Here is a 21,903-nt window from a genome sequence, read left to right as displayed (position 1 = left end):
AACACTTTAATAGCATCATATTTTAGGATTTGAAATAACTCAACTGCAATTTCATCACCTCCACTGGCTTTGTAGTAATGCTTCCTAAGGCCCACTTGACTTCACACTCAATTCTGTTTGCAGTGTCATTGTTAGTAGGGTTGGTGAGTCAACATGGTTACTAGATAAGAGAGCAAACCTTGAAGTATAAGTTTGAATTCCTCGCTAGGTATGTGTCCTTAAGAAATGACTTAACTTTCCCAAGCTCAGTTTCCTCTGTAAAACAGACAATAATAATAGTACTTACCTCTTAAGATATTTTAAGAATTAAATGAGATAATTGCATAAACTACCTGTGTGGTACATGTTAAACACTCAGTGAATATTAAATATTTCATTGTTATGATAACCAAAATAGAGAAGAGGGAGCAATGCCTAATGTGGCTCTAAAATGGGAGATACTCCTGATACTAAGAGCATTTGTTTGATTTAAGGCTTCAAAGTTATCACTCTGTTCTTGTAATTGTTATCAATGTTACGTAAATTCATCCTAGCTTTTACAAAAGCCGAGTCTCATAAGGTTAATTCTGGTTAGCATATGTACAAAAAGAGATAGGTAGCTGTGTTTTGCATATTTTAAAAGAGCATCACTGGGGAAAATCTTGCTATAATGTCATGTATTCAGATTATAAATGTATACCAGAAAATGATTTCAATAATTCAGTATTTTGCTGTATAGATTGTATAGTATTACTTTCTTCAGATTTTCTGTGGTTGGCTGGTATAATATTCCAGCAATATTTTTTTTTCTTCAGAGAAAATGACCTAAAGAATAAGTCTCATTAAAAATAGAGGACTTCTCAACACACAGTTATTCTTTTCCTTAGGGTAATATAATGTGAAGACTTTCTCATCTCCCTTTATTTCTTCTCTTTGCCATGTTGATAGTCTCATGGTATAATTATAATAGTAACCAAAATATTAATGATATGCCATTTTTAATTTTTGGAGAAAAGAAAGGAAATAAAAATATTATTTTTCAGTGCCAGTCTGTCACATTACTCCAAACTTTGAAACTCATTAGATAAATATTCAAGCTAATTTTATTTATTATTATAGACAAAATATTTGTAAGACTGGAATTTATTTTTTGCCCTCTTTCTTACCATTGTCCAGCTATAGGGTATCAGTTTGCTTTAGAGAATATACGTTTACACACCCAAGTTCCTACTTGGAGTCATTAGTTCTAGAATTCTGCTTAATAAAAAAATTTCTCCAGTTGCAGGTTTATTCACAATGGCAGTAGAAGAGGACCAAGATGATGATGGGGTTGATGAGGATGAGGCAGATGCTGATAGCAGCCATCTTCTATTAAGCACTTAATGCATTTTAGACACTGTAGTGGTGTCTCACTGTCCCTCTCGCTACTCCCTATAAGGCAAGCAGGCATGCCAACTTCACTCTTAAAAATGAGCAAACTGAAACTAATTAAATACCTTGCTCGAAACCACTTGTTAATGAAGAACAGAACCAGCAAACCTAGTTCGGACTCCAGTTTTCTTCTCCCCGTACTACATTGGTGGTGGTGTTTAGTCCCTAAGTTGTGTCCGACTCTTTTGCAGCCCCATGCACTGTAGCCCGCCAGGCTACTCTGTCCGTGGGCTTTCCCAGGCAAGAATACTGGAGTGGGTTGCATTTCCTTCTCCAGGGGATTTTCCCTACCTAAGAGTCGAACCTGAGTTTCCTAACTTGGCAGCTGGATTCTTTATCACTCATGCACTAGTAATGAAACTGATTTTTTCAGCTACCTACAAATGTTAGCCTTATTCATCTTGATTGTTATTAACATCTTAATGTTTTATAATGATATTAAGGTTTTGTATTGACTTTCCTGGGTGACAACTTTGTATCTCTAAAACCTGCCAACAGGTAAAAACTTACTTTTTTTTTTTTTTTTTTCCTTTTTCAATGATCGGTACCAAGCTCTGACTTACTGAATGTCCTGGTGACAGTGAAAGAGTTACACAAAATAGTTATATTACAGCTTACAGTTTTGATATTCTAAATAGACCTATCCTTTCTATACACATTGCCAATGGATTTGGTGATCAAATTACTTCTTGTTGCAGGTAAAGTTCAAGAAATTATAAGTATTTATGCTTTTAAATATAAAATAATCAAAATAGGCATGCTTAAAACTTTTAGCTAGAGTTAATAATGATTTAAAAAGGAAGCCCGTGGTAGAGTTTAGAATGTTGAATGTTCATATCACACTCATGAGTTGCAAAAATAAGATTAACCCTATTTATGAGAATCACTTTTCTGCTACTTTTGCTTAGAAAACAGCTAAACACAGAAGATGCTCTTTAAATGAAGATTGATGTTATTATTGATAAGCCACCCAAACATGAGAATTCTTGCATATACTGATTTTCTTTAAGGCATAAAAGATGGTTATGAACTCTGTCACTCACTGAGCTGCTTGAAAGTTGGTTATTTGAACCGTAAATCACTTATAAAGATGGAAATGATGATGGGGATGGGGGCTACTGAGAGCAATGATGACAAGCACCTAAAAATACCGTATTGAGACACTTAGAGAAAGTAATTTAATACTTTCAATAGCCCCATATGGTAGATATGTTATATTTATATTTATTTTACTGATACTGAGGGGCAGGGGGTTAAATAACTTTACAAGATGTTTAAGCTTGTAAATGAAGGAAGAGGACCCTGGCTACAAAATCTCAGCTCTTAATACACAGTTCCACATAGATTTTTGCCAGAATTAAAATAATGTATGTAAAGCATTTAAAAATGAACACCACTTAAGCTCTCAATTAATAATTGTTAGCTATTATCATTACAATCTACGATTATATAAAAAGTATTCATTGTGAGTTTAGACATAAATTTCTTTCTTTAATTACAGATTTTTTAAAAATCTCAGAATAGTTGAAGATGTAAAGATTTTGCATAATATCACTAATTCTTGTTTTTAACCAGTTTTGCTATTAAATACTGATGTTTTTATATAATCCAATGTATATCACATATTTATAAAAGGAATCTGTATTGTTGATTTTAAAGATAAAAACCTCAATGGAGAAATAATATTACACTGTGTATTACACCAGTTTATACCAGCTTAGAGTAAAAATAGAAGGCCAAAGATGGAGGCATCAAAAAAAAAAAATTGCTCACTCCTTCCTAACTACTTGTTATTCCTTCTGTTTCTTTTATTCTGTTTATTGAGTTGAAGATACTCATTCAGGAATCCCAGGTCTGTAGATATTTAGGAAAAGTACTTGAAAATTCTGTTTCTATTTTTTATTTCCATTGCAACCACTGTGTATAAAGGCAGGCATGCAAAAATGCTGGAAAAAAAATTGTAGATCTTCTTGAACTTTGAGAAAAACGTCCATTTTGGTGAAGGGGGAGCCACATGGTTGGATAAATTTATACGTGCACCTCAAATTTGGGTGCTGGTATGAACTGCCAAAGTTCAGAATTTTCACATTTTTAATATACCAAGGTGGGTTAAAACAGCCTATTAGTATAAGGAGTATTTTTGAAACTGTTGACATTTGGCTACTGTTCTTTCATCTACTGTTCTGTAGTCTTGACAGAAACTTGGTTTAGCTTGCAGAGAGAAAGTGAAAGACAGAGAAAGGTGTCTATATGAAGTGCCCCAGAGAGCCGCAGAACTCCTGTATGGCAACATTTAGGCATTGAGTATGACACGGTATTAACCTTTTTAATGGATGTGTGTAATAAAGTGACATGTAAATGGAGCACAAGGGGAGATATGACACTATATCTGGAAAAGGATAAAACAGTTGGTTGAATACTGGGCTATTATAGCAGTTTGCAAACCTTGGATAAACTCAGTCAGCGGTTGTATAATTGGTTATTCAATCCCGACCCTTGTTCACAGCTCAAAGCCAGGAACACTGAGACCTGTTGCCAATTTGAGTGAATATAGTGACTGTACTCGCCGGGGCCTAACATTGGAGCCAGGCCTTTTCCTGTGGGCTGGTTTCCACCATGTCTGGGACTGGCTCAGTGACAGTGGGTCTTTTGTTGTGAAAGGCTGGCTGGTACTCCCCTCCTTTGCAAAATGTCTAACAGCTACACAAATATAAGAAAATAGGAAAAGAGACTTACTGTAGCTTTTCTCTTAGCAAGTTAATGTGGAGTTAGTTTTCCTTTCTTTCTTTTTCGTTCTCTTCTGTTGTTGATCCTTTTTGGGGAAAGTTTGAGTTAAGTAAATAAACAAAAAGTAATATAAAAGCCTGCTTCTTGATAAGAATTGAACCTTGATAGTCTCTGATTAGAATATGTGTGGGAAAATGTATAGTAACTTGATTCACAAAATTGGTTTCTAAATAAGACATTTTTACTTTTCCTCCTTTCTCCTATGAACGTGTAGATACTGAGAAGACTTTTTTTTTTTTTAACTGACTATCTCTTTCCATGCTGAAAGATACAGTATGTTTATAAATCTGTTAATGTATTTAACTTTAGGAAATAAGCACCCCACCTTTTCTTCCCAAACACTTTGGTGAGAGGCCAACAGACTAACCATTTACTGTTTCTAGTCTAGTAAAATTTTAGAAATAAATCAGTGAAGATTTTGATTTGAGTATGTGGTACAAGGAATGCCCAGTCTTCATACAGTGCCCAATTCATAAAGGAATCTGTTACAAGCTTGTAGTATTTGCCAGTTAGGTGCTGTTTACTGATAGGGGTGACAGTTCCCAGCTGCAATCAATTATGCTTCCATTATTTCTGTTGTTTAAACATGCTTTGGAATACCAGTTCAGAGGATTTTTACAAAATGCATCTAAGTTCGAAAACAAAGCAGAGAGCATGTTAAAAACGAAAACCCAAGTACACTGGGATTGGAGAATTTTTTTCTCAGAGTATTTATCATCTCTTTGCCACCCCCACTTCACCCTCCTGTTTCCACCTCACACACCCAAGCATTTAGAAAATCACACACACAACACATAGTGTTTGATTTAATGCAGGGTTGCAATTCAATCAAGAGACTGCTGAGGTCATATAATATAAATGGCTACAGTACTTCTTGGCCCAGTTATAGCCTTGATCATTCAGAGCTTTGTTTTTGTTAATTGAGTAACCCCCTGCTGGGGAGAGAGCTCCTAAATATTTTGGACGGTGTGTCACTAAAAAGAATTTAGAGACTAGAAGGTAGTGGTCTGAAGGGGTGGGTGTTCAGAGGAGGTGAGTTTCTGCCATGGACAAGGGAAAAGAAAAGAGGTTGTTCTGAAACCGTGACAGAACAAAGGAAAGAGAAGCAAATTGTTGTTGAATAGAAAATTAATCATTGAAAAGGGACTGGCTATTGTGAAGCAAACATAAAAATAAAGGGCGCATTTAACTTGAAATATATGAGAAAAAGCACTATAGAAACTCCAGTGGTGGCCTTTAATGGAAAATACACCCGGCCATCTCATTATAAGTACATCCCTGGGAGCCAAGTGTTATGAGCATTAGTAAGAAGGTGGTATTATAAAAAAAAAAAAAAAAATTGATTATAATCGAGCTTAATGTATTTGCAGCTTAATAAAAGTATTGTATGGAGGTAGTGAGTATCATGGCATAATACAGACCTCTAAGTATTGGATTGTTCATAACTATTGTATTTCATAATGTTAATCTGTGGAGGCCCTTACTTCCTGATGGGAAAATAGAAACCTGTACTGGTAAAGAGAAGATCACAGAATTGTAGACTGGCCCCTATTAACCTCAGAAAATACAATTCAACATATATCTTATCATCTTAATCTCCCCAATATTTTTCTAGTTTATAATACAATATTGTATATAACAAACAGATGTCTCCCCTAGGTCACTGTTTGTAATTTAGTAAATTGTAGGTGTCCAACTGGAGAGCCTAGAGCTGCTGGCGAAGTATGAATGCTTGAGATGCCTCATTAATTTAATGTAGGTAAGAGGCTGGTGGGCTTAAAGGATTTGGTAGCAGCCCCATAGAGAACTACCTAAATGAATTCAAATAGTGTAGAATAAACTTTTTTTTTTCCTATAATTTTTTTCCCCTCCATGCTGTGAAACCCTCACTGATCATTATTTTTTAGGCACTTTATGTGCATTAACAAAAACAGAAAGGCTGAAATATGTATGAAAACACGAGTTTCAATTAAACGTAAATCAGGTATTTTTTAAGGTGTTGGTTTTTAGTCTTTATACAGCTTCATTTGGCACATAACCACGTGTTTTGAGATTTGGCTTTTGGCTGCTTTATCATTTTGAGGGTGCTGCACTATAAGCTGAACAATCTGCTGAGAAGAAAAGGGAGGGAAGTAAATAAGCCAAGTTCTACATATAGAACTACGGACTAAAATGATTTGACACCTAGTGTATAATAGGAGAGCTATTAGATTATATATCCACTTTAATATACTTCATACATTTTGGAAGTATTCTTATAAATAATGTAATCCCCTAATTAAACAAAGTAATTTCTCTCTTGTTCTTTAGTAGCTGCTGCGGGACAAAGATGTGTTTTCTTGCTTTAGAAAAAGAACACTTTCTTTTATTTTTTTTAATTCCACAACCATGTATTTTAAGGAGATAATATGCCCCTGTCTAGTAATAAAGATTTATTTGGATGCTTACAAATTTATTGCAGTGACTTTAAAGTTTAGTTTATCAAATTTATTGCAATAAATTATTAGCTTTCTGCAAATAAAATTATAAGCAGCTACCACACTTTGGAAGGACTTTTTTGGAATGCTTGAAATTTAAGTGAAGATCTTGATTCCTTTCATTGGAACAGTTTAATTTTTGAGGATTAGATATGCATTTCTAATTTAGCCTAATTTTAACAATGTTTTATCTGACTCATCTTCCTAGAATAGTTACTAGATTTTTCCAAATAGTTGAGGGCAGTAAAGGCTTTTTGAAACCTTCTTTAGTATTCGTCCCAGTGTTCTCTTTGGATAGAAGATCTGATGTCCAACAACAGAGACCCTGTGGGGCTTAAACATACTCTGCACCTTTTTGTGAGAACTGAGATAGCAGGTTCCTGGGGGGTTTCAATTCCCTCAGGAAAAATTCTCAGAGGTATAAACACTTTCAAATTTCTGACATGTAGAACACAGGACTTTGTGGCTTTTGAGAGACCATTCCCAAGTTTATAAAAGCTTGCTCTCTAACCCCCAGGTCAGAAAATTGGATCGTCTGTCATTTTACTGGATTCATCCATCCTTTTGTGATAAAATTTTGACCTATATCTTAGTTTTTAAACTACTGATGTTTCATTGTACTTCACCAAAATCTCTAGGCTGTTTTAAATCAACTTTTCACTTTTTTTTTCATTCTTTTAGATCAGTAACTCATTAGGAAAGCATGGGATACACGTCATAGTATGGTGGACAGTCTTTGTGCCCTTTTACCCCCCACCACCCAATTTTTCTCCTCAAATACATTTCTAATGAAATAAATGAGTTGAAATTATATATAAATATTCTATACTAATTTGACTAAATACATGTATATGAAAGATAAAGATTCAGGTGATATGCATTTCTGTCTACCATTTATTACATATATGAGAGTTAAGTTCAGTGATGACTTCCAGATAGGTGAGCACAGGAGAAAGAGGATTGTTTAATGGCACACTCTCTCATTTCTCTTCTTCTCTCTCTCCCTGCATATGTCATTATTCTTTCAAAAGTTTATGTGAGAATGTTCTTCTCTCAGTTATTAGATGTAAGACATGACCTATAGATGTTACTGATCGGTGTTTTTAAGGATGTAGAAAGAATAAGCAGGCAAAATACTGTGGTGCTGTAGAAATCCATGTTAATTACATTCAAAGTATAGATTATATTTTCTACCATTGACACCATTTCAAGGATTTGTGACTTGTTGTCCTGCCGTTTTTTAAAATTAATAATAAATATTATCCCATTCATTCTTCTCTCATTTACCAAATTACTTGAACATCATTCCACCTTCTTTAAGCCTACCCCACTCAGTTCTCAACCATTCCAAAGGGCTGTGCTTGTCATTTGACTGACACCACAGAAGTTCCTCTCTTTCTTTACCGCTTATATTATGTGTGTAGTACATTATATGAAAGAATAGATATGTATTTATAACATGTAGTAATGTGGTTCATGGTCCCTTAATAAAGATTTTTAAACAAAAATTTTCTTCACAATGCTACACTAATAATTTCCTCTTAATTACCCCCTTTTTAATAAATAAAATGTATATCAGTTCCTGGTAGTTCATTATTGCATTTTACTATAAGTTTTTTTTTCCTTTGAGATGCTATATTTCTTTGATTTGTAACATAGAAAAGTGTTGGAATATATTTGAATGGTTTTAGTTAATAACATTTAAATTATCACTCAAATGACATTTTGTTGATATTAAATGATTTTTTTTTACCTTTCAAAAAAGAGTTCTATAGATTATACTTTTTCTTCTTCACCTGAAAAAGTTGTCAAGTTTCTGAAGATTTAATGCAATATTTTTATATATATATTATTATACCCTGAAGAGTGTTTACTCATCAGAAAATTAACTCAGGTCTGGGAAAATTACGGACTCCTGGGACTCAGCTAAGACGTTAGAGCCAGACCTGCCGGTGGCCTGGAGTTTTACATTTTAAAGAAGCTTCCCCATGACTAAGGACTCTAGGTGGATAGGGTCTACATTTGTTTTCCTCTTGTTAGTATCCAGCATACCTGGAAAAATACATGGTACACACTATTTGTTGAATCAACCCACTCTACTGTTCTTATATTCTTACCTTTTAGTTTACTGTTGCATTCCTGGCATGATTTAGTTCATATCATATTCCTAATTACAGACAAGATGACAAATTGATCCCACTTTTGGAAATTATTGCCTCATAGACTATTTTATAGCAGGTTCAATTAATTGATACACATAAGACTAGAAATCTATGGCAATGCTGCAATAGTAACATTTGGGAAAAAAAATCTACCAGCACATTTATTTACTATTTATTAATATAATGATTCAAGTAAGGCATTTTTCCATTTACATTGACTGCAGTAAATTAAACAAAAGGAGAGCAACTCAGTGACTCTGTGGCATTTTGAGTCCAAGGTTTAGCATCTGATCACTGTTAGTCTATACATCTAAACAGTGCATGGTATATTATAAGAGATTGTGAGTTTCTTGAAGTTCAGAGGCCATGTCTTAGTATCACAGTGTAACAATTGTGGCTTAATGATAACTGTTAGATAAAAGAATAAATAAATAGAATAAGAGGCCTCCTGCTCTAGTGTGTGTGTGTGTATGTGCGTGCACGCGCACGTCTTCATGTATGTGTACATTGTGCAAATAATGAAAATGTAAAAGTATCCATATATTTTAAAAAATAGTCTAATAACTCAGTATATCATGCCACTAAAAGCAAAGACAATAGTTTTGTGCATTCATTAATTCCAGAAATTAAAAGAATATACAAACACACTGTACTTGACAAACTTTATACCCACTGCTTTTAACATTGAGAATGGTTACATTTCTGGTAATGTAAGAAAAATGAAAGCCAAACTATGCCTTTTGCTATTTTTCCAGACTTTTTTAAAATTTTTGTCTTCTTTTACTTGTTTCTTCTTAAATGAAAATGCTTTTTTTTTTATACTTTTTTTTTTTTTTTTTGCTATTGTGCATTTTGTTGGTTCACAGCAAGTCATACCTAACACACAACTTTAAGTTTCATTGCTGATTAGATTGTATCTAAGCTTGTGAAACATTAAATGTCATTTTGCAAATAAAACTATTGTATTTTCTCATCTAAAATTACTCTAAAAATGACACGATCCAAAATCCATGAAAGGTTATGAGAGACCAAATATAACAAGTTGTTGAGCCAGATGGACGACTTTGGTTGCGAAGGCTATGTGCAAATTTAGATATATAATTTTAAGCAAATCAGAGGATTTTTTTCCTTAATTTTAAAATCTGATGCTATGTATTAGAACATAAAAATATAATTTGAATTATAAGTAGCTTTCGGCTCAACTGTTCAACTACCTGCGTATCACAATCTCTGATTTATCATATGAATCATGTCAGTTTTTATTGTTCATATCTTTTCAGGCATCTGGCAAGCTGAGACTGCGATTTGTTTTCACATATGTTGTGATAGAGAAGATTCAGGATGTGTAGTGGTTTAGCATCAGGCTCTATGTGCTTTAATTCTCACTTCCAGTGGTAAAACATTCTGTCATATTTTTAAAGTATTGGAATTCTTACTCTAATGTATGTTAAGTGAATTTCTATTTCTATGCTTTTCGGATCTCCTTTATCATCTCTACCACTCACCTTCCCATTTATAAACAACAGTGACAAAATTCTTCAAATATGATCATTAATTTTTGTCTTCAACATGGTCTAGATATCTAATTGAATGGATGGTTATCTGAACACACTCTAAGAGTAGGGTAATTGCTTCATTTATAATTCAAACACATATTTAGGTAACTCTGAAAATATATCACTAGGCATTTAGAATTTGCTTAGAACTATGCTTCTTTACTAAACTGTGATATGGTTAAGCAATCAAACGTTTCCTGTTTGTTTATAAATTTGTCTCCTGAAGTTAAGACTTTAAGTATGCCTCATTCTTATATACCTTTTACTATAATTGAGTTCTTACGGCTTGTCTGTCTTCTATTTTTCTTCTTCTATCATATATATATATATATATATATATATATATAGACAGAGAGAGTTGAAATGGTACTATTTCAAATAAAATAGATGGAAAAAACAGGTACATTACAGTTGGCCTCTGAGAAAGTTGGTTATTGCTGTATGAAATAGTCTTGAAAATCTTTTATGAGGAATATTTTAACTGTTATGAATTGACTGTTAATTGATGCCATCATGACCACCTTCCTCCCAATTTTCTCTCGTTATCTTTGCTCTCCTGTTCTATCCCTCCTGCCTTAGTAACCCTGCTACTTCCTCCTACCTTCCACTCTCACCCCCTCTAATTGTGCCTAATGGTTAGAACTTAATTCACATTTCACCACCCACACTCTGCTGATATTATAAATTATTTGGATACAGATGGACAATATTCATTAGATGTGCACTTTACCCAAAGAGCCTGACACAGGAGTGCTGCACACTCCCATTTTTATTAAAAGTAAAAATGCTTTTCCTGTCTTGGGGGTTGGGGTGAATTGGCTATGCTGGAGAACAGGGCTACAGTGCTAATAAATAAAAATAATAACTATTACTGCTGGCTGAGTGACCCTGGGAGAAGAGAACTACAAAGCTATTTGCTGTTCCCTTTCACTTGTCAGCAGCACTGGCTTAAAAGCTTGAGCCATTGTTGAGGACCTAATGGAACCTGTGGAAAGTTAGAAAGACCATGGTCAAAAAATATTTTTGTATTTCTGTGCTTTTGGGGGACAAGTCATACATTAACCTAATGGAAGTGACAACTATTTTTGTCCTTCTTACTACTTTGTCCCTCTTTCTAGTATATCTCTTTCTTTGTCATCTTTTTTTGACATGAACCAACTGAAAAATTCATTGGAATGGCAGATAAATCAATGAAACTAATAGTAATGATCAAATTCATAAAATACATAGAACTATTGAAAAAATAAATAAAACTATAACTGTTCGATGTAACGTTTGATCTCTGGGTAGTTTTAATGATGGGTAAATTGATGCATGTGTATATGTATTTCATTTGGTTATTGATGTATTTCTTTTGAGATGTTGTATGCTAAGTTGTAGTTGTAATGTTAGTCAGCCTTTTTAAGTGTTACTGTGAACCCAGCATTGTCTTCCATGCTTTACATAAGTTATTTAATTCTTTTGACAATAGTATAAGAATAGTTATTATCCCCTTTTATAGGTGAGTAAATTGAAGCACGAAATGCTTAAATTACTTGCCAAATATCACAAAATTAGTCATAGTAAGTGATGGAGTCATGTCATATGACTTTTTTTTCTTTTTTTACATTTTGTAGCAAAACATAAGAGAGATTTTGTACATGAGGAAAAACTCTTTGAGGTTCCTTTTTGAAATGCTGCCCACAAAGTACTTATGTTATTTTTTGCTGGGGTCTAATATTTAAAACAAGAAAAAGGCAGAATGTTTTAGTCTACGCAAAGAAATGCACTTACTTTCCAAGTGACGGAATGGATAAAACTAGGAGAGTTTCGTAAGACTGTCTCTTAAAGGATATTTTGTGTAGGAAATATAGAGTCATCTTCTGAAGAAGAAAACCAAGTTTATTGATATATAGTAATTATATCTTATTGATTATGGTGTATTTAACCATGTGATGAAAAATATTTTTCTAAAATGTGGTATAAAGTTATGCATAATTGAACAAGTGTTTTAATACTTTTAGCCTGTACACTGAGGAAAGTTAGGCCTGTGGGTAATGATTTAGATATTTCAATATTCAGAAAAGCTAATTGTACATTAAAATTTCAAAACTTGAGTCAGCAGGCCAAAGATTTTTTTTTCTTCCTCCTAACCAAGCTCTTATTAAATTTCAAGTGGAAACAAAGAAATATTTTGGCACTACTACGAGTAAAGTATTTCTAGAGCTTAATTCACTTCAGGACGATTACATATAAAAGGAGGCTTATTGAAATCCTAGTGCTTTGGAATTTCAGATGTGTTTCTATTGTGTGTTGTGGTGTGTTATTTTTTTAACATTTCCTAGAAGAACTTGACATTTCCAGTAGCAGACTAGCTGTAGCACTTGGCTAATGGGACTGTTACAAGCCCTTCTGGTCTTCAGTGCACAGATACTTTCCAGATAATGTAGAAGTTTTTATATTACTTCCATTACATTGTTTAATATTTGGCCCCAGATGTTATCTAGACATGCAGCTATTATCAGCATGAATTGAACTCGTTCTGGTATGTGATACCCAGATTCAGCACAATCTTCCCCTCAAAAATAATCTTATCAGTAACTGAATAGCTAAATAGCAAGATACTAAATTATACATAGCTTTTTAAAGAAAAATATAGTTAGCCAAATGTACTAATTGCTATTTTCTTTAGTTTAATGGAGGCCATCAAGTGAAAACTTCTGAGGGGAAAGTACTGAATTAACAGTACCTGAGAAACCCATATGCAGGTCAGGAAGCAGCAGCTAGAATTGGACATGGAACAACAGACTGGTTCCAAATAGGAAAAGGAGTACATCAAGGCTGTATATTGTCACCCTACTAATTTAACTTATATGCAGAGTACATCATGAGAAACACTGGGCTGGAAGAAGCACAAGCTGGAATCAAGATTGCCGGGAGAAATAGCAATAACCTCAGATATGCAGATGACATCACCCTTATGGCAGAAAGTGAAGAGGAACTAAAAAGCCTCTTGATGAAAGTGAAAGAGGAGAGTGAAAAAGTTGGCTTAAAGCATTCAGAAAACTAAGATCATGGCATCTGGTTCCATCACTTCATGGGAAACAGTGGAAACAGTGTCAGACTTTATTTTGGGGGGCTCCAAAATCACGGCAGATGGTGATTGCAGCCATGAACTTAAAAGACGCTTACTCCTTGGAAGAAAAGTTATGACCAACCTAGATAACATATTGAAAAGCAGAGACATTACTTTGCCAACAAAGGTCCGTCTAGTCAAGCCTATGGTTTTTCCAGTGGTCATGTATGGATGTGAGAGTTGGACTGTAAAGAAAGCTGAGCACTGAAGAATTGATGCTTTTGAACTATGGTGTTGGAGAAGACTTTTGAGAGTCCCTTGGACTGCAAGGAGATCCAACCAGTCCATCCTGAAGGAGATCAGTCCTGGGTATTCACTGGAAGGACTGATGTTGAAGCTGAAACTCCAGTACTTTGGCCACCTGATGCGAAAAGCTGAGTCATTTGAAAAGACCCTGATGCTGGGAAAGATTGAGGCCAGGAGGAGAAGGGGACAGCAGAGGATGAGATGGTTGGATGAGTTTGAGTAGACTCCGGGAGTTGGTGATGGACAGGGAGGCCTGGCGTGCTGTGATTCATGGGATCGCAAGAGTCCGACACGATGGAGTCACTGAACTGACTGACTGAATACTAACAGAGGTTCACCACCCAGACCACCTATCATCTAATTATTGTCTAAAACTAGATGAGGTGAATAAAACCGGACTAATATTTCATTGTGAAAAGTTTCACTCTTTATTAAAAAGCATGTTGTGATGTTTGGTATATGGAAAAGAACACCAAACTAAGAGTTGGACTTCAAGTTCTGCCTTAATTATTAATTAGATTTATGATCTTAGGCAATATTTAACCTTCATTTATATTTTCAGTCTGTAAAATGAAGTGCTTGGCCTAGACTAGTTATTTCCCAACTTGAGCAAAACAGTCATCTCCCAATACTAGTTTCCTTGGTCAAATATTTAAATAATACTATATAATCCATGGGCTTCCCTGGTGGCTTCTGCCAATGCAGGAGACATGGGTTCAAACCCTGGGTCAGGAAGATCCCGTGGAAAAGGGAATAGCAACCCACTCCCGTGTTCTTACCTGGGAAATCCCATGGATAAAGGAGCCTGGCAGGCTATGGTCCATGGGGTCACAAAGAGTTGGACATGATGTAGCGACTAAACACAACAGCAAATGTAACCCATAACTCACTTAAAGATCCACAGTCTGTTAGCACATAAAAGGATCTACATCTTAATAGAAAAGAAATGTAAATTTGCTTAATATTAATTAGATTTACATGACAATGGAATGCTTATTTGTTTTAGTTTCACTTGTAGCCAAGACATTTATGTTCCATTTGTGTCCAATATATATTTTAGTAAATTACTTTTGTGGAATGTTTATCTAAATGTTATCTAAAGATCTTCCAGGTTTAAAATGCTGAATCCATGACATGAAAATCTACATATGCTTTTACTTCTTGACTTTGAAGGAGATATTAGTATATTTTTGACTTTCAGCCCTATTGTTGTTCCTTCCAAAAGATAGCTTTCATCCCTAAATGTTCACCTATCACATGTCAGAAATAACACAGCTTAGTTTAAGCCACAAAATGAAAGTATAAACAGTGGTAGATTTGGTATGACCTAACTCCTGGGACTTTTTGAAAAATCACATATTAACCATACATATTTTTTGCTTGTTTGATTTTTCAATGAGCTCTGCCACTGCAGCTCAAGGGAGATTAAGGGGAAAAAACCTACATAAACACAAAGCAAAAACCTGAGCTTGTGTGTAAAGCTACTGCACTGGAGCGAATGTGGTTTAATTCTTGGCACTGGGAGCTTGTTGGAGAATTACAATATGTTGGCATGAGTCTCTGGGTCTCATTGTTCCAGATGAGGGAGTCAGTCTTAAGAGTGTTTGGCGCTGAAGGGAAAAAGGAGTGAGAGTTATAGGGAATGAACAGGCCTAAAGAGGCAGGTTGCTGTTGTAACAATGGCTGGCACGGTTAGGGGGGGCCATTCACTGCTGGGGATTGCCATAGGCATTGATGTAAGAAGCATATGTGAGCAAAAGAGGCAAGGGTGAGAAGGGAAAGGCAAGCAAACTTACCAAATCATAACATTCTGTCCTGATGGTAGAAAAAGACAGAAGTAATCCAGTTATAGTCATCTTACTAATAATACGTTGACTGATAAGGAGAGCTTTCAGTTTTCTCTAATTTATCTTTTAGCTTCTTTCTTAATATATATTTTATTTTTTCTTTAAAATATATACATCTTTATGCTTCACCTAAAAAAGGGGGATTCTTGAATTAAGAGGCCATGGTTTTGTATTCCATCTATTCTACTTTCTGGCTAGGTGATGCCGGGTCTTGGTTTTCTTTCTGAGCCTTGGTTTTCTCATCTGCAAAATGGATATAATAATAATGTACATCATTGACAAATTATTGTATCTGACAGCAGTCTATAAGCTGAAATGCCATGCAAATAATAATAACTAATATTATCCATCATGCTTATTGTAATAAAGAACACCTAGCTTTAATTTTGCGGAGAAGGCCATGGCACCCCACTCCAGTACTCTTGCCTGGAAACTCCAATGGACGGGGGAGCCTGGTGGGCTGCAGTCCGTGGGGTCGCTAAGAGTCGGACACGACTGAGTGACTTCACTTTCACTTTTCACTTTCATGCATTGGAGAAGGAAATGGCAACCCAGTCCAGTGTTCTTGCCTGGAGAATCTCAAGGACAGCGGAGCCTAGTGGGCTGCCGTCTCTGGGGTCACAGAGTTGGACTCGACTGAAGCGACTTAGCAGCAGCAGCAGCAGCTTTAATTTTGACGGTAATCATGATACTCTGATGCCTGGGAGAAGTACATCTCAGGAGACTCTTTAAAGCATTTAAAATAAAACTATGATACATCTTAAGATGAAAGCAATGGCTAGTACAGAATTTAAACATTTGGAAATAACTATATGTCCAGAAAAATGCCATACTCAATTGTATAAAATACAATCCTAAGTATGTATATTTTTTTAAAATCGCATTTTAGAATATGTTTAGAAAATTGAATATTTAATAGATAACTACTCTCTCTTTGACTCCATAAGCACTGAAGCAGCCGCTACATAGCTGTGTCAGATTTTACTTTAATCATATTCACATATTAATGAATAGGTATATTATAAATATTGAGATTTTGCCATTTGGTCTTTCACAGTTCTAATCATTTGTATTCTATGGGATCTTTAATGTTTTCAGAGAAATTCAGTCACTGGTACATGTCCATTTATTGTGATCATTATTGTGAGATCATTTCTTAACATTTCTTCATGAACTACTAGTGGAAATAAATTGGAACAGTAGCAGTTGTAGAATACCAAACATGGATTTGCTTAAAGCTCTTTGTTTTAGATTAATTCAAATAGAGGGGTGAAATGGGTGAAAAGATATGCTTTATAGTTCCTCCCCAAGCTAGACAGTGTCAGAGTCCTGGTGAGAACCCAGATTGCTTCACATATAGCCCAATAGTCCTTCCACTATGTGAATACATTTTCATTTCAAAGCATTTATCTACTATATGGTCATAAGTGAAAGTGAAAGTTAAATCATCATGCTGCTACTGCTGCTAAGTCGCTTCAGTCGTGTCCGACTCTTTGTGACCCCATAGACGGCCTCCTACCAGGCTCCTCTGTCCCTGGGATTCTCCAGGCAAGAACATCATCATAGGTTCTCTTTAAATTATCTAGAATTCCAAAGTTCAAAGTCATATAGTGGCACCACATCCTGAACATAATGAAAGCTCTAAGGAATCTTGGCATTTTATCTCTTCCTGCTGCCCATAGGAACATATTACCCTGGGATATTCAATGTATCCTTTCAAATGTTTACTTCATCCATCCACTGAAGTTAATAACAAGAGTTTGTCTATCCATGACTGTTTTGCAGGTAAAATGCAGTGATGTGTATGTATCGGAAAGAGCAAAGGCTTTGGGGTCCAATAAGTTGAAATTAGCTCCATATTGATCAAGTCACGATCTTTCTCAAAGCATTTGTTTCTCAGTGGTGAAACAGATGTACCAATATATAATTCAGGAGATTATTATAAGAAGCTTGAGATACCTGTTGTAAAGGACATGATGCACTATTTAGCACTTAACCTCAAAATAGTAGCTATCATTATCATTTCATTGACAACAAGAGACTTAGGTATCTGTAGAGGAAACAAAACAAAACCAAACCTTAGGCCAAGACTCAGCTCTGCCCACTACATATTGTGAAACCTCAGACAAGTCCTTTGGTGTTTTTTTTTTTTTTTTTTTTTAAAAAGAACTGAAAGATAGATAGAATAACGTAATCTGAATCTTCAGGTGTTTGCTTTGATTAAATGAAGACAATGCTAGTAAAAGCATCTAGCATAGTTCTTGCACACAGGATGGTCAATACATGTTTATTGAATCTGTGTTTTAAAAAATATACCTCATCCAAATTCCAAGTATTATTGTCTTTATTCATCCGAAGGCACAACAACCCTGAGTTAGATATATTTCTGATTTTACATCTTTCGAACTACTTGATCTTAAAGAAGTTATTAATTTTTCTCTAGTGTATGTTAAAAGTCAGGTACTTGGGAAAAAAAGTGGCTTTGTATGCAAGCCTTCTATCTTCATGCAAGTTAATAAAGAGACCAGGAATGTTCTGCAGGTTTCAGAAATCTGGCGGCTGTTTCTTTAACTCTGCAACTTAGACAGAAGACTTCTGTTTCTTTATGAGCACACTACAGTGAATATTTTGTCTAGCTGCAGGGGAAAAGCTTTGTCATGGACTTTGCAGACAATAGCCTTAAAAGTAAAATGGTCTGCTTTTGGTGCTGGAGGTTCAGGGGCCTATTGTTAGTACACAATGAATTTCTATTGCTGCATTCCTGCTTTGCAAAGGTTTGTTAGCTTTTAGTGACTGACAGTACTCTATTGCAAAGACCATATTGGCTGTGCCCTGTTTACATGCTACTCAAGAATTTTTGTAGGGTGCTGGTAAAAAGAAAACAGTGGTGTTTGTTTGACCTACTCTGATAAGGTTTTAAAAATGATTTCACTCACAAAGTGTTTACTGGGAATGTAGAAACATTGAAAATCCCTGTAGAAGTGTTTTAAAGTTACTTTTAAAGCCTTAGTGAACAGAAATATTGATTACAGTAAGAAGAGATTTAATGCATTTTATTACTCAGAATTACCATTATCATCTTCAAAACAACATGGTAAACAAATAGGGATATTTTAAGAAAAAGTAAAATCTTTAGCACCCTTTTCCATTAAGTGCGACAAAAGAAGAGGTATATTTTGTTACAAAGGAAAAAATACATTTCCCACATTCCATGGAAATGTGCATACAGTAGTTGTGTGTATGTGCACACACTATATATACAGGCTATTTGAAGAAGTACTTATTCAGATATTTCAGCATTTTATTTCCCCCATGTTTTTGGCATGTGAGAAAGAAGGATTCATGTTGTCACAGTTTTTCCAAGGAAAATTACACCTCATTTCATTGAAAACTCTACACAGGTTTCTTGACTCTGATAGCTGTTGTCTTTAAGATGAGGGCCTGAGAATAGTAGAAAGCATTAACCAAGGAGACGCTTTAAAAATGCATTTTATTGTGGGGAAAATTAACCCGTTTCTAATAATCTTATGGTCTCTAGGCCAGACGGTCCCTTTGATAAGTTAACATGTACTCCCTTTATGCTCTTAGTAGGGGGTAAACAAATGTCTGAACAAACACAAATACACATAAACACCAATGTGGAGAATGGCAGTGTGTGTCTTCGATCTAGATAATAAGTGTGGGTATTGTTATTTAGATGGAGCATACTGGGACACTTATCTTTTAGTACACACCATTTTCTAACTGAATGCAGTGCTAATCGCGGGATTGAAAGCCATTGTAATTGTGTACCCATCTAAATGCTGACAAGAATATACAATTACATTATTTGGAACTGAGTTTAATGTTTGGGTGTTTTATTAGCATTTATGTGTACTTATACATTAAAATTCAACACAAAAGGAGATCAAAACCATGTAACATAAAGAAACAAGGATCAAACTACAGCATAACTCTGCTCTCTAAAACCTCCGTGTCCTGTCTTAACACAGGGCATTTTAAAAGAGTATGATACAAATCTGAAATAAGCAAGTAAGTTTCCATTACGGGCATTACTCCCATCTCTAGATTTTGCAGTGTTTGTAAAGCTTCTTTTATACCAACTTATTTTTATATGTTCGCGATACTGGCAAATCTTTCCACAGTGTGCTTACCACCACACGATGTTAAACACATATTATAAAGTGGTTGTAATTGTAAACACACAGAGGGATATAATTACATGTAGCAGATTTAAGAGCTAATTCTTTGCCTTTTTTTTTACTCTGCATTTTATCAACATAATTATTTTTTGACTGCAGACTAACACCCTGAAATTGACAAGCATCCATTATAGCAGGAATTTGTTCACTAAATTGAAAAACAATGAATTGCAGGTTTATATGTACCCATTGTCGTAAAGAATTAGTTAGGCTTTGTTCCACAAGAGGAAAAAGCTAATGATTTTGAAACAGCAGGTGACAAAACACATTCTTTTTTTTCCTCCCCTGTTATCAGTGTGTTGATGAAGTCATTATGAACTGGGGGCGGGGTAGGGGTGGCCTTATTTTTAGCAGATAGACTTTTAATGAACTACATTAGAAAGATAGTCATGTTGATTTGCCTACCTTTCTTTTTTTCCTTTACTCAGAAACCCCCAGTATTGAAAAGCTACTCTCAAAAGACTGGAAAGACAAGCTTCTTGCAATGGGATCAGGGAACTTTGGTGAAATAAAAGGTAATATATTTGCAATGATTTTGATCCAAAATGTACCAAAATGAGTCTGATATTTAGAAATATGAATGGTGGTAAACTACTTTTGCCCCCATGCATTCTGTTTTTACTGTTTCTTCTCTCTCATTTGAAAGAGAATATACCAGAGTTCTTATTTTCTCTCTGTCCCTTATAATAGTATGTTGTCTTAACAGAATGACCTATATTTTTAACAGTCTTTGGTTTTCGTCATTTTTAAAAATTTTAAATGATTTACTTTATAAGTACAAACGTATCTACAGCAGGATTAAAACTGTATATTACAAGATAATAATTTTCCACAGTCTACATATTAAAATTATGAATGTACATAATCTACATTTAAAACCAGGAATGATACAGGAAGAAGATTTAATTCTTCATATGAAAATAAATGGAATTTAGAAAGATGGTAACAATAACCATGTATACGAGACAGCAAAAGAGACACTGATGTATAGAACAGTCTTATGGACTCTATGGGAGAGGGAGAGGGTGGGAAGGTTTGGGAGAATGACATTGAAACATGCATAATATCATGTATGAAAGGAGTCGCCAGTCCAGGTTCAATGCATGATACTGGATGCTTGGGGCTGGTGCACTGGGACGACCCAGAGGGATGGTATGGGGAGGGAGGAGGGAGGGAGGGTTCAGGATGTCCCCATGTATACCTGTGGCAGATTCATTTCAATATTTGGCAAAACCAATACAATGTTGTAAAGTTTAAAAATAAAATAAAAAAAGAAAGTAAAGTCAAATGGTCATTTCAATTAATTTAAAAGTGTGTTTTCTACTAGCATAGTAGGCAACCCATGGTTTTCTAGTGTTGCCGATAGGACACTTTTGATTCTAAGTTCTAAAGGATTAAATTTAAGAAAAAATATACTTACCAATATCAATAGATTTTGTTATGTATTACTTTGTATATTTTTGATAGAAACTGAATATATATTTAAAATATCACCAGATTTGAATTAATATACATGTAGAAATATGTGTATAAATAACTTTTTTGCATATGTCTGTTCATGCACGTGTTCTCCCAGTGAGAGGCAGTCGTCTCAACATTCTGCTACATCAGAACATCTTAGAGAAAGACAAACCATAAATCAGTCCGCTCAAAAGTTTGACTTAAGTGATATCAGCCATCTCGGATTGGAAAGCTTCCAGAAAGCGTTTGAGTATTTCACTGTTTATCCAACTCTTTGGAGTTTGGCTATGGTTAGTTGTGAATGGGCAGTAAGAGAATAAATTCCTGCTAATCCACAAATTAAGTAACCATAATCTATAATGAAATGAGATTCAAGCAAATAGTAATTAATATCCCTTACGGAGCTTGAAGACAGAGGTTAAAGAGAACAGTGAAGTTTCTTCTTTTTCTGAAGCAGCAGGTCCTTTATTTTGTGGGATTTTAACCCATTTGCACCTGCGATATAGGACATATTCTCCAAGGTTCTTTATTCTGCTATGACCTGGGTAATAACTAAGAGCTGAGCCAAGAAGACTGCCTGTTCCCAGCCTTGTGATCTCATTCCATCGGAGGACAAGCATGTTTCCCTACCTCGTTTTCC

The 21,903-nt window shown here is 34.9% G+C and overlaps 1 protein-coding gene across 10 annotated transcripts in view; it reads left to right on the top strand.

Annotated features, from left to right (window-relative positions):
- Positions 1-21,903, top strand: part of SOX5 (SRY-box transcription factor 5) — a 1,162,090-nt gene that overhangs the window by 879,576 nt on the left and 260,611 nt on the right. For all 10 annotated transcript variants that reach the window (XM_055571976.1, XM_055571993.1, XM_055571999.1 and 7 more), the window contains one exon: positions 20,231-20,317. In XM_055571976.1, coding sequence (XP_055427951.1) covers positions 20,231-20,317 — 87 coding nt within the window. The remainder of the gene's footprint in view (positions 1-20,230; positions 20,318-21,903) is intronic.

Source organism: Bubalus kerabau, chromosome 1 (genome assembly GCF_029407905.1).
Source record: "Bubalus kerabau isolate K-KA32 ecotype Philippines breed swamp buffalo chromosome 1, PCC_UOA_SB_1v2, whole genome shotgun sequence".
Taxonomy (NCBI): Eukaryota; Metazoa; Chordata; class Mammalia; order Artiodactyla; family Bovidae; genus Bubalus; species Bubalus kerabau.
This window is presented reverse-complemented; position numbering and strand designations above follow the sequence as displayed.